The 14,822-nt window shown below is 41.3% G+C and overlaps 1 protein-coding gene across 1 annotated transcript; it reads right to left on the bottom strand.

The window, feature by feature from the left end:
* Positions 1 to 6,568: 6,568 nt before the first annotated feature.
* On the bottom strand, positions 6,569 to 12,015 carry LOC308378805 (cytoglobin-1-like; the record flags this gene model as incomplete). Its single annotated transcript, XM_080855804.1, has 3 exons — positions 6,569 to 6,935; positions 7,162 to 7,393; positions 11,870 to 12,015. 3 exons carry the CDS (start codon positions 12,013 to 12,015, stop codon positions 6,789 to 6,791), a joined length of 525 nt encoding a protein of 174 aa, XP_080711930.1. The 3' UTR covers positions 6,569 to 6,788.
* Positions 12,016 to 14,822: the final 2,807 nt, after the last annotated feature.

The following is a 14,822-nucleotide window of genomic DNA, read 5'->3' as shown; positions in this document are numbered from 1 at the left end:
AAGGGACAAAATCATTTTTATTCTTTTAGAGGTAGGAGTGGATTACAAAGTGTGAGCTAATTTGTCATAATGTTGAAAGAAAATTAAGTTATCAGGTGACATGTCATATTTCTGTGCAATCATCATGTTTCAAGCCTTTCCTCACATCTGGAAGGATTGGTCAGTTTTTAGAAAGCCTGGTATTATTCTGTTTTACTGAAACCCTTGACGAATGCAAAGCGGTTGTGGATAAAATATGATCTCATGTGGCCTTTAGTGTACCATAATAGTCATGAAAGAAGCTTTCGAGGGAGTAAATCCAGCAACAATCAGCAGGTCTTTTTATCAGCTGTATCGTAGCAATTTAGAAATTGAGTTGGACTGTTAAGGACTATAAGACTGTAAGGACTGTAGTTTCTATATTTCACAATCATAGTGTTGTTTTACTCCCTGTGTTGTAGGTTTGTCACTTTATAATCCAGTGTATAATGTTATACAATCTTCTCCAACCATCTTATAGACAGTTCATTCCATGAAAGAGTGGTTTTCATGGCACAACCGCTAGTTTTACCTGTCAACCCCGTGAGAGACTTGGTCAAATGACTATGGTTCTCAACTGTGTTTCTGTTTGCTTTTGTTTGCCAAGGTATGGGAATATGTGTTGCTTTGACGACAAAAAAAACAATCTGTAAAGAAAATACAGGATGTTCTCAAAAGGTACACAACGATTTTTTTCATGTTTTCACAAACCATGTATACAGCCTCAAGAAAATATTCTAACCCTCCGGTCATAAACAAACAGCCCACATAGTTGATGTAGCTTAGCCCAATGTGTGCATGTCATTCCATCTGTGAAGTCAGAGTTGCTTGCTACAAAGAGGGAGGTTCTGAGGATCTTCCTGTTGGAACAAGGACAGGACCTCTGTAGCAACAGATGTTTGGAGTGTGCCTGGGGTCCAAAGCGAGCCGCTATATTTCAGTTCCACCAACTTGCTCTCACATCCTGTCATGACAATCACCAGTGTGTGAGTAGAGGTTTGTTCATGCTGATTGGTGCATTAATGGCTTAAAAAATGACTCATCAGATGTTTCGATGCCAAACCCTGAAACAGAAAACAGATCATCTGATATATTATATTGAATTTGTTTTACATATGGTGGACCAAATCACCTGGGAGCTCTGAGAACTATGGGGAAGTCAAAAGGATTCACCATGCATGTGGACGTTGAACCATGGACTGCCACTGTATCGGTGCAGAGTTCTGTGAAAATAAGAAGTAAAAGCTGGCATGCAAGGTATAAATCATTTAGTGACAAAGCATACTGTATATGGGCTTATTGCCATCCTGTTGACAAGATTGTTTTTTGCACCTATGAGCAAGCTCTGATTGTTTGCGCCTATGAGCAAGCTCTGGTTCCCTGAGGATGCGCTGCTCAGCGTGCGCCTTGCTATCCGCCACTGCTTCTTCAAAACACTGCCGTGTTCACAGGGCTTCCGAGTCGGCGACTCGACCAAGCCGCTCAGCTCGAAAGCCATGTTTTCATAACAGCCTTTCACAATCCAGGGCTTTGATGGATTGCAGTTGCACCTCTAAATGATTTAGTGGGAGCAGCTTGGTGGAGAGTACGCTTAAAAGCTTTAAAGTGGAGCAAGCATGTGCAGTGGATTGCTTTGGAGCATTTTAATTTCAATTCTTTTCATTCCATTCTTTCTCTTTTTGTTTACTCCGTTCATATTGAAAAGCTCCAGTATAGGCCTCAGTGAGTGATTCAGTAATTCCTTAGAACTTCACAGCACCAATATGGTGTGATAGTGTTTTCTTAAAGAATGAAAATGAGCACACACACCTTGGGGTTCTTGCTGACGGTGATTAAGGTCATCATTTAGTTGCTGTAGTGTCTACCTTCATGTAGGGCATGTCTCTCTCTCCAGGCTCGTCCGTGTGCCTATTGGGGGGTTAGGGGGTAGAGATTAACAGGTATGGACTGGAAATACTGTTAGCCTGAATTCACCTTTGTATCAAGGTGTGTGGTAACAGCCTGAGGGATTCCCCTGTCAACTGACTCACACAACTCAACATGTTTGCCATGTGGCTCGCAGCTAGTGGTTGGCATGTGTGCCCTGGTCTGGGGCCAGGAGGCTGAGGGGATTGCCCATTGAGGCAATTAAAGAGATGGATTTAAGAGCTCAGTCCCTTTTCTTCCCCATTCACCCCCAATAAAACATGGCATGCACTGCTGTCCCACTCTACTACTTTTTGTCTGCACGCCACCTCTTGTTGACCTCCTTCCAGGCGTCCTCAGAGTTATGAGGACCTTTCAAGATCAAAATTCAAGATAGAGTAGATTTATGGTTGTGGAGCATTCATGTTTCAGTCTCCATGTTTCAATTTGGACCACATTATGAAATGCTTAGTCATGCTGAGATAGATCTTCTTTTTCCTGGATACGTGTTGCCTTTCACCCACAGGCAGTCAGTGAAGCAATAAAAAATGCCAAATTGTGAAATAAATAGCTGTCACGTTGAAATTGTTTATCACCCTGTTTTTGACACATTATCATGAGAAGCAGTTCTAAAACCTAAGGTCTTATTGAATGTTTTGAATATTGAGTAATTACGTATGTGTGTTAAAACATAATGTCACACAGTGCTTTTTAAGAGTTTCACACTAATGTCCACATACATCATATTATATGGTGTCCGTATCTCATGTTGCATTAGTACATGACTGAGACAGGGTGTGTCAGGCTGTTCTCTTTTGACAGATCTGAATAGGAAGCAGATTAGACCTGGCTGACCGCCCTTTGAGTCATGTTTAAACAAAGCTGAGGTGTGCTGACATTAGGAGCCCATCACTTACACACAGTTAAACATGAAGCGATAACCTGGGAAAACTCTTACAATTTGTGCTGTCAGATTCAAATAAAATTTGTGGATTTTGAAGACACTAGTATTTGATATTTCTAGAAGTAACAGTGAAAGGATTTTCAACTCTCACCAGATACTTGTGAGAGCCTTTGCCATAGCAGAGCACAGAGCACAGTTTTATTACCACCACAAACATTCCATATCCAAACAGTGGAATAAACTGTTTCCAGCTGCCATTTGTGCCATTTTAAAGAGTGTGGGCGAGTGAAGTACAAAAAGCCCAAAACACCAGTGTTGAGGCTAACGATAATTGAAGCGAAGGAGACAGTGAGATTACGAGTCAGTGAAAGGCAGATTACTTACGGCCCGACTCGGTTGGCATTCCTCCGGCGCAGCAGCATTGCCAGGGTGCTGAGGACCATGAAGGTGGTGCACATGGTCACGCCAGTCCCACGGGGCCCCACTAGCAGGTCAGGGAGAGAGAGCAGAGTGAACAGGAACACAGCAGTCCCCTCGCTCACAATGTCGCCACCGCCACCCCTACCCCTCACTGGGCAGCTCGTGAGGCAGATTAGTTCTGCGGGGATTAGACCAGATCAGACCACACGTTAGCCCCCCTTGTTAAACAGTCGTGCTTGGGGCTCCTGAACTTCTATGCTGCTTGTATGAGTAAGAAAGTAAGTAAGTAAGTAAGACTTTATTTATACGGGCCATTCTACCGAATTGATGCAAAGTCATGTCAGATATATTTTGAATTTTTTTATGGTTTATTCCCAAAACTTTGTCCGTATGTATATTGTACCATATCTAAAGTACACATATCTAGTTAAAGAACAGTCAAGTTTTATATTGTATTTTCAGAATGTGTTGGAATGTTTTTCCTCTTCTAAAAATTGTCACTACCGAAACATCACATTTACTATAGTAAAAAAGTATTATTATTGACCTGTTCAGATTGTGTTTCCTTCCCTTCTCTGAAGAGTATTTTTACTAATATTTCTTGAAGGTTTTCACAATGAAATCCATAGAAATTAATTTTTTACCAAATTTTCCAGTCCACATTATCTGTTTCGGTAGTGACTGCACTGTTTCGGTAGTGACTGCACTGTTGGATGGATGTTCATTTCTCTCCCAAAATCATCCAAGAGGTGCTCTGGGCCGCCCTTTAGTCCACACAACACATTTATTTTAAAATTATGGGAATGAACTACTTACCATTTCATTTTGTCACTACCGAAATCATGTAGTCACTACCATATGTTTCGGTAGTGACTGTTTCGGTAGTGACAATTCTAATTGTTTTGTAAATAGTTTTTATTGTTGAGGGACTGCATATTACACGAATTTGGTAGAATGGCCCATATAGCACATTTCGTACAAGTGCTTTGCATAAAATCAATAAAAGCAAGCAGCAAGTACAATATGGAGTAAAAAAATCTACATCGTTCCGATAGGCTTCTTGGATTACTAAAATCATGATAAAAGGAATAAAAGGAATAAAACCCTTCTGCCTGGTCTTTAGCTCAGTCGGAACCATGCTGCTTCATAGATTCCGCCCTTCCCTGTTAATTTTTTTTTTTGCGCCCACAGGCCACCCTTCCTTCTATTCCCAGTAAAATACATTTCTGTCTTGAATCAAACTTGCCCTTCTCTGTTTATACTAGCTGTCAGTGTCGCAGCTTCCAGTGACAGAACTTGGATGAAGGGCTCAAGGCAAAACAATGACAGCATCACAAAAATATGGTATTGAGCTGCTGATTGGGATAATGACAAACTATGATGTGATGTTTCACATCACCGTAATTCTATTAATCTCAGACCCCATAACAGGGCAGCTCTTTTTTCTTCTTCTGAAAACTGAGTGTGGTTCTCTCTCCCTTCTTGCGTGTATATAGGGTATGCCTTGATCCCACAATTCCCTCTCGTGTTGGGTCAGCATTGCAGGAGAACATTGGGCAAGAGGAAGAGGCTTCATGGCGGTTATTGATCCACGTGAAAGGGGTGGAGTGGGGCATTCAAGGTGAGTGGGTGGGGAGGAGATGTTGAAATCCAGGAGTAAGTGTGGAAACGGAACAGAAATTCAGAATTTACCTTCTGCACATGGTTTTGGCAATGTACCAACTTCTAGTTTTTAGTTGCAGATTTATTAAGTTTAGTTGATAACAAGAGATACTTAAAAAATCGAATTGATACCGTTGATTAAATAATGCTAACCACCACAGACAACCAGAAAAAGACATCCTTGTCTGGCACATTCAGTCATATATTCAAACAAACAATTCTATTAATGTTCTTGAGTTTTTTTGTCCTCCTAGCTTTGATCAGTCTTCTATTCAGTTTCCCATTAGTAAGGGTAAATGTTTAAAATTACATTTTTAACACAGCAATATCAACATTGTTGTAATTTGTTCTTTTTAATAGATGATATATGATTATCCACATTTCCAGTACAGAGAGGGTTATAATACCAGTTCGATCATACAGACAGTGACGTGTTCACTATTCAAATGGCAGGAGAACATTTTATAACACTTGTAAGACATACATTTTCCATAATATATACTGTATATATTTTTTAAAGTTGTACTTATTCAGTACCATATTCAGAAGGATAATTATAACAGGTTATAGACAAACTCAGAGTCTCACGAGTAAATACCATGTAGAAAAATAAAACAGAACATGTACATCAACATTTCTTTTCTAGGCGGAAGCTCTAATTCCAAGGGACATTCAAATTACTCTTTCTGTGATACAAACATTGTCCATAACAGATAACATAGACAACATCAACATGTGTTGTTTGAGTGCAGGTTCTGGACGTCCTTAAATAGTATCTCCATGATCAATACAAAATACCTCAAAGATTTTAGTGCGTGAAATATGCCACTTATAGAAGGAATGTTTGATATTGATACAAAAAGATTGAGTTGTTTGCTCGCATAGTGGTTACCTTGCGGTCATGTTCATGCCAAGGAAAAAATGCTTCAACCATGCCAGATCTTATATCTCTCTTCAACTGTCACATAATTCAACTCCAGGAATGTAGATACAAAAAAGGTTTGTACACATTTATTAAAACATGTTTGAAGGGAAGATAAAATGGTCCAGTGCACAAATAACTGATAGCAAAATAGTTACCATGGAAAAGGTATATTTGGCTTTCCTTAAAGTTCACCAACATTTTGTTGCTAAATATCCGCAGAATGTAGTTTATACGGTATAGGCATGACTTTGGTAGATTACTGACATTTTGTTGTTTATTTTCATTTTGTTGTTGTTAGTGTTGTCATCATGGCAATGACATTGATGGTGGTCCATGTAAACATATATGTCTTGATTTCTGAAGATTTGTTTGACACTATCAAAACACCATGTGATGACAGAGCAGGCGGAGATGAATTCCTGTGAATAGTAGATTCTTCATGGGGTAAAAAGCTTTCTTTATCAGCACTTCAGCTATAGAAACATACATTCCCTCTCTCTCTCCCACATGCACACCCTCCCTTACCACACACACGCACACACACACACACACACACACACACACACACACACACACACACACACAGACACACACACACACACACACACACACACACACACACACACACACACACACACACACACACACACACACACACACAATGCAGACATGTATGTTTGCATAACACAGGGACTTGGCCACACATTCCATGTCAGCGCACCACAGTTGCACAGTGGCATGGGAAAAGTCCCCAAGAAGTATGATTCTGGGTGGGAAAAAATGTGGAGCTGACCCCATGCATTGACATTAAACATGGCTATCTTCTGTAGTCCCAATGCAGAGGAACGAGGGACCAAAGGTGCCTATCTGACAAGTCCGTTGAGACTTTGCTGTCGTTTTGGCACAGCGAGCCACACAAAACATGCCTGAGTAGGTGTCAGTGGGGCTGGTGGCCTATACCCACCCCAGCTCAGCATAGACACGAGTCATGTTGGTGTACAGCACGCCCATGAGTTTTGACCAGGCCCCCTGGACCTTGGCAGGATGGAACGTGTCTGGAAAGGCTTCCAGTAGCACCTCCAGAATCACTCCTCCAAGGATCTGAGGCAAAACAAGACAGAGATTGGAGAGATTACTGACAGGCAAGAAACGTTTTTGAATACTTCTGTCCTGAAACACAAGTCTGATGCAATGCAAACAACTCCATATTACAAAGGTTAACACCAAATCAGCTTGGAGAAGTTGTAAATTCTTTATGTTGGTCAGCTCCTCCTCTTTTGTGTATGTCAGTGCAGGCATGTGTACATTAAGGAGTATTCTGTGTTACCTTGAAGTACACAGGGTCCACCTTATGCCGGAGTGCATGTGCTTTGGCCAACCTCTTAAGCACTGAGGCCACCTTAGTGTCATCATGGATGTTCTCCACCAGCGTGTTGATGCCATCGATGACCCGCACAGCATGCTTCTTAAACTTGGTGTTCTGGGCCATCTCCTCAGGGCTCTCCATGTGCTGGAAGTCCTTAAAGTACTTCTTGGATAAAGGGAACTTCACAAAAAGCCTGTAGATGGGGCAGAGAGCACAAAAGAAGGCTTGGATTACATTATTAGGATTTAGTTCCTATAGCTCTGTTTATGTACTAGGCCCTAGGGTACTTAACTGCGCTTCAACTTGGCTGAAAACCCCTCCTTAAAAATTAAAACTGCTTCATGGAACTAAGTATTCCTGGAAATACTGCCTTCTTTTCCACATCCACTAACAGCCTGAGAACTGATCCCTGATCAGATTTAAGCGATAATGTATGCTGTGAATCCTAATAGCCCTTAACTGAAATAGGCGGGGTTCATACTTGTTCGTCCATGTTTGATTCCTTGAAAGTGCTGATATGGTATGAGACGTTTCCCATCCTTCTCACGCAAGTTCATTTTGATGCAATTGGTGTTCAACTTAATATACTTCAATGTCAATGTTATTGAAAACTGATCTGTGAGCACAACCACCTGGAACACTGTTCTACCTGACTTCAGAGTTACTCCACTTGTCCTCTGGCCTCATTCCTATCATAAGCAAACACATCTGAGAGTGTGTAGGCAGCCATAAATGTTTGCCTTTGTAATATTTAACCACCACTCCAAGAGACACATTTTGACACAACCAAAGGAAAGCAAAGCTAATATCACATGTCCCTATGTTTCCTTAGTGAGTAAATGTTTGTGGAACATTTCTTGGATAGAGAAAAAACTTATATTTTGAACTGAGTCGTTCATACCTTACCTGTGGTGAACATTGCTATGAACCAGCATGGTTTTTGGACAGCTGCTGTGTTCAAATTCATATATTGTATTATATTTAAGTAACAACTTATCTTCAGAAAGATATTCTTTCAGTTTACAGCTTTAACATGTTCCCAGTCCAAACCCTTGAATGGACGGTCAGCCACTCCCTCTCTAACTGGACGTGTCTATTACACTCTCAGCCATGTCTTCTCCCCAGCTCGTGTGCTAAGGTGGGGTAAGGGATGTGGTCGGGGGCAGGTGCCCGATGTTAAGGTTAGACATGGGGGTCCTATAGGAATCTTGGAGGAGAAAAAGCTCTTTGAGGAGCGGAGCAGCAGCGTGTGTGAGAGATGAGCCGAGGGAAGTGTGCTAATGAGTCTGGGATTGGTTAAGTCACCTTCCGCACAATTACCCTTCTGAGTGAAAAAACAAACTCAGGCTTTTCTCCTCTTCCCTCTTAACTACATGTGTGTGAGAGGAAGAGAGAGTGTGGGAAAACAAGAAAAAAAGGGAAAAGACAAGAGAAAAGTAGAAAGAGAAAAAGAGAAGGTTGGAGAGGAAAAGAGATTTTTAGCATTTACCAATGTGATGTGTCAGGCTGTGAATTGTTAAAGTCGTGTGTAAGACGTTCCTCATCCAAACGGAGGGGTTGTCCAAAGCGGCTCAAAAGTTATGGTAGGCCGACTGAGGAAACTGGGACACTTCTTCACTACTACGTCAACAAGAGATTCCCATGTTTCTTGTGCAAACGCTGCAGCGGAATTAAGAGTTTAAGAGCTTACATCAACCCATAGTCTGAGTAAATCATATTCTGAATGTGAATGTTTCATTGATCAGTGGTGGAATTTAGTGCCTGGAAATGACCTTCTCACTGAGGACAGCATACTCTATAAATTATTCATTGTTTAATGATGAGTGAATGTGTGTGTGTGTGTGTGTGTGTGTGTGTGTGTATGCGCAGGCACTTGAATATGTGTGTGTGTGAGTGTGTGCGCATTTTGGAATGGTATACTCATATAATTAATACCACATGCAACAGAAAGGGTGATTGCAGACTTCTCAAAGACAGGAGGTTCTGACCCTCTCTGCTCCCCAAGGGACAGCCAAGAATTTCTGCACATCTTCTTGCTCTCCACAGGAAAGAGAACCATCATGGTATATGTAAAAGAAAGACGGAGAAAGAGAAATCTCTTGTTTTCACTGGCAGCTCCACCTGGGAGAACACAAGGAAGTGATAGACAAGAGGGTGGAGGAATGCCCAAGTATGTGCGACCGCCACTGGCTCCAGTAATGCAACACCAATGGGCTAGACAAGCTGGGTGACCCCTTGGCTTGGCATCAAAGCTCGGAATGCTGGAGAGTTTACTACAGATGCTGCATACAAATTGCTTCATTAGTCTGTTGCATTGTCTCTTCCGATCTAGTCATTGTATCAACCAGCTGCAAACAGCTTCCTCCGCAAATCCTTTGGCATATGGGTTTTCACAGTTTGAGAAAGAATATAGCTATATAGCAGCAACATCTTGTGAAAGCAACATTTAGTAAAAGGGCGCAGTCAACTATTAATGAATGGACAACATACAATATGCTTTGCAAGTAGCATTTGAGTGAATGGGAGGGTAACATTATACTTGCGAATACACCCATGATGCACAAAGAATGGTTGTATTCGCAAGTATAATGTTACCCTCCCATTCACTTGTAAGATACGATACAATTGGCTGCTTTGGCAGTTCCCAGTAATTAGATCACATCACAAACAAAGCGTTTAGACTAAAGTGGAACAGGGAGATTAACTTTGCAAACCCCTGCTGTGTTTGTGAGACACTCTGGCTGAAGCCACCCTGTGAATCAAACGAAGAATTTCCCATGGCCCTACTGACGAGCTCTCCTCATTCCTGCCTCGCCTGTACACTGAAATACTATAGGAGGGATCATTACAACGAGGCAACTTAAAATATCAGGCTGGAATAGTTTTACGTTAGGCTACTATGATTTCAATTATCAAAGTACCATCTCTCTTGTCTGAAAGAGATTTCAGACAGAACCTGTTTTAGGCTTTCTCTCAACAATGTATAGTTTGTTAGTGTATGGATGACCACAGAACAATTATCTTTGGGGCAATGGCTTAGTTACGGAGGGGCTTCTGCTCATCACACTGGTCAGTAGAGAAATGGCCACAGAAATTAAGCATTTTCTAGAAATATAATTATCTAATGGACAAAACATATACATCAACATCCAAATCCTGTTTACAATCTGGTGTTCACATAGAATGTAGACATCGGCCACATAGAACTTATTGTATTTCCAGCCTTAGGCTCTGTGTTCAGCAATAATTGCTCCCCACTCTCTTCTTTCAACTGATGGAAAACAACCAGCCCAACCAGTCTTAAGAACCACGGCATTCCAAATGAACCTTAAGTCCTTAAACAATGGGTGACTTTTGAAAGAGGTGAACAGGGGTGAGCAGGGTGAGATGCTAGACACCCTCCGAGGGAGGGGAGACTTTCACTGCCAAAGCTGTCAGCTGCGAATGAGAGGACATATGAATGGGACGGCACCACCCATCCCCGGCTCCCTCGTGTCCATACATGCTACACTTCCCGGATTGACTGTGAAAACCCAAGCTCTAGCTTGCTGAATCATTTTCAGCCAATTAAAAATATTGCTGCAAATACTTTTGAAATCAATTGATTAAAAAACTTAAAAAGAATGTGCAGGGATAAATATCTTAACATTTGAACACAATTTGGAATTTAATTACACAAACCCTAGCTGTCTTGTGAGAGTGAGCTAATAGGAATCTTCCAGGAACTGAGTCATGTTACTCATAAAGACTGTTTTTTTTTAATCTCCAAAAGCCTTGTTTTATCCCTCCAGTTTACATCATACCATGGAAATATTTACAACTTATTTCTACCTATACAGAGATATGTCATTTTTAGGTATATAATTAAACATTTGTATGAAGTTAAGTGTTGTTTGCAAAACGCATCTTCTAAGTGTTTTCTATCCCCATGTTACCAACTGTATTATGGTTTCAGGCACACTTGTTAACCTATGTGTCAGTTTTCATTAAAAAGGTCAAGGTAAAGGTCTGGTATTTAACCTTTTAACCAAAGCGACTTGTTTTTGTTTAATATTTAACCCAGCAGAATGCCTTCCAGTCAGAAACACTAATTAAAAACACTGTATGTATAGACTAATAGATCTAGCTGTCTTCACTTCCTTCCATTCTGCTACTGAGGACGTTTGTATTCGACCTTAGGTCTCTCATCCTCTGCATGGTTTTCAGAGATATCCAGGGTACTCAGACTGGCCAACTAGAAACATATTGTCCCCAGCCTAGGGCTAATTCTATTGGGTTAACAGGGCTTAACACGTGAGGTATAGAACACATAGAAGACAACACATGTCTCAATACAAATATATAATCTCCTGCCTTGGAATGTTGAGATTAGAAGTTAAGTGTTAATTAGTGATCAAATTCATTGAGGGTAACTGAACACAAAGCCGCGTTTCATTCTTGTCTGTTTAGTGACAAAGCATTTATAGGCACACATCTGCATCCGATGAGTTAGAGAAAGTGCCCTGGTCTGTCAAACTACCCCAACATGAGACACCCCACACATTGTTGCATCCAGTATAATGGAGAGCTATCCACTCATGTCAGGATGTCAAGGCAAGGCAAGGCAAGAGAGATGATTTTGGAATAGGTGTGGAAAACATGATAATAATAATAATAATAGTAGACGCACCTGGTTAGGACAGCGACCCCTGCTGCTTCGCTGTTCTGGAAGACCACAGGCCATGTGTCCTGGAGCATGTCCTTCTCTTGGTCAGAGAGTGGGGCAGCCTCCTCCTGCTGCCCTAGGACCTCTCCATTCGCCTGGACCCGCTCCATCTCAGGACTCCCAGCGGTGAGGCAACGACACGAGACGGAGGTGACGGGAGAGTAAGAGGAGGAAAACAAAGCTCTCTCTAAGCAGCCCCTCTCCCCCAGTACCCTTTTCTTTTGTCCCTCACTTTCTCCCCCTCTCTCTTTCTTTTCTCTGACTCCCGGAGCTCTTGCTTCTATCCGCTGTCCAGCTGACTTCCTAACTCTCTGTTTTCCCCCAGTGCTGAGACCTCATTAAAAGCGCTCTGCCCACATGTATGCAGAGACTTGGCTGAGAGGAAGAGAGGAAGAGAGAGAGAAAGAGAGAGAGAGAGCTGAGTGAGGAGTGCCCACCCACTTCCCTCCTTCTCTTTTCTCTCCCTCTCTTTCTCATACACATTCTTGCTCCCTGCCTGACACATACACTCTTTCACTTTCCCTCTCTCACAAACACGCACACACACATGCACGCACGCACGCACGCACGCACGCACGCACGCACGCACGCACAAACTTGGCTAATCTCCAACCCTGTTCCTGCTTGATTTCCTCTTTTCTAGGAAAGATGTCAACACATTGCTGAAAGCCAGCATGCGCCTACTGTCACATTCTTGATAGAACCCCCCAGCATCAGCAGTTTCTACCCATTTTCTCCCCTGCGTAACTGGCAGAGAGGAAATAATCTGAGGGCACACATGATTTGCAGGCCTGAATGTCTAAGGAACATGCCCTCTAAATCGGTCCAATAACTTTAACACTGAGTTTGAGAGACAAGAGACAAAAGACAAAAGACAAGCCTCAACTGTGAGCTCCAAAGCCATAAACCCTTGATCCCATTCCACTTGTTTTCCCATCATGTCTACTGCACTCATTTCCCCATGTGAAAACAAAGCCTGTAACACGCAACATGGCTGTCAATGATTAACAAAATGAGTGTTGCTTGCTTGAAGAACTGGAGACCCAACTGTCAGACAACAATTGTCAGAGGATATTCAGCCTATTTACAGCACATTTTCTGCTGTGTTTTTGTTCCAGTGTTAAAGCTCAAATGCACAAGGTAAAAGCCCTCCCTGCTCGTTCCTCTCCCTTGTCTTGAAATGTCTGTTGTGGTAATCTATAGTTTCTTGAGTGTTGTGTTATGAAAAGGTGAATCTACTGACTTCATCCACTTTCATTCTAAAGATGGTATACATCACCATTCATTACAGTAATATATCTACGATACCTGTAGCTCGCCCCTCAAGGTCAATGTAGGTGCAATAGGTCAAATAGGTACTGGGATGTACAGAAATACTGTAATGAAAGATCATTTTGGAGGGTTATGTCCATGGGAATTATGAGAATTACTGTTAGCATTTTTTCTAATACCAAAGATTGGTGGAGAATCAGTCGGAGAACTTTTTTCTTGCAATGATACACATCAGGGGAAAGAGGAAGATTTCACTCAGCAGCTTCACCCGTGTCTCTGATTAGACTTTGAAACAGTCCAAGTTTAAGTATCCTAAACAGCATAATGGGTGTCAACCAATAGCCCCGACCCTACATGAATATGTATCAGTCTGCTTCCCTCTGATACGAGAACTGCCACAATGTTGGTTCACGGCGGAAGTTGTTCATTAAGAGATCCAGCTGTGAGCAAATGTTTCAATGGCCTGTATTCATGGGGGTGTGGGTATAATACAAAAACAAATTAATGTAACAACATTCATTGGATTATTGATTATTGTCAATCATTATTAACTCTGATCTTTCATTTTGATTTGCAACTTATCCAGTGCTCACTGCTCAGAAGTGATATTAGCCTAAGCTAAATTCCAATCAAGTTTTTGCTTGACCCTAACCGAAGTGTTGGCCATTGTAGACTGCTATAAAATAGAAGTTTTAATAAAAAAAAATTTAATACAAAAAAAAAATGTCTTGCCTTTGTTTTGAATGTGCCTGTTTTTCCAATTTGGCTTTGATTACCTGAATAATACTTTTTAGTTTTATTTTGGACTTAATTTCATGTTGCAGCACAAGTTGCATTTTCCTTTTTTAAGCTGTGCCTGTGCCTGTGCATGATACAAAATGAAGATTCAGAGAGCCAACTGAAAAACTGATTTGATGCTTTTCTTTAACAACTATAACTAAAGTCTTTTTGGCCCAATTCCTTTGCAGGGTATAGCTTTTGGCCCACTCAACCAGTCAGAAGATAAAAATGCATTTTCTGACAGGCAAGTAATTGAATAGTGGTTTAACAGCCAGTTTGAGCTTGCAGTTCTGAATGGAGTACTCAAAATGGATGACAACTGGGCAACAGTCTTGTGCCAAGTTAGATCAAATCAAAACTTAGAATGACTTTTTGCTCTGTGTATTTACATGACAAACTTTCTAAAGGGATTTCCTGTATTCTTGATTTAATAGTGTACGACTGATGCATATGTAAACAGTTTACATGATCACTGAGCAATGGTGACTTGAATCAGTTTTAATGAAAAACTATTACGATTTAATTTACAAATCCAGGGCAGTGTGTTTCTTGGTTAAAGCACACACACAGATCATGCAGACTCTTGAAATCCTGCAAGTATGCACACCCCTACCCACCAGTTTATAACTAAAACTTGCTGCACAACTTCAAATAAGTGAAAGTTTGCTGCCACCTATGGTTGGGTGTGATATCACTTTGGAGTGTGGTACTGCCAACAAATACTTGCAAATAACGAGATTTTGGTCTGGAATGGCTCTAGACCAAGCTGTTAGTAAACTGGTTCTGCTGATGGCAAAGAGGAAGCAATATCAGTATGCCTGCTATCAATATGGTTTGTAATCCCTCAGAATTTAATATGTATTAT

Source organism: Sprattus sprattus (genome assembly GCF_963457725.1).
Source record: "Sprattus sprattus genome assembly, chromosome: 18".
NCBI lineage: Eukaryota > Metazoa > Chordata > Actinopteri > Clupeiformes > Clupeidae > Sprattus > Sprattus sprattus.
The sequence above is the reverse complement of the archived record's forward strand: the minus strand, read 5'-3'. Positions and strand labels throughout refer to the sequence as shown.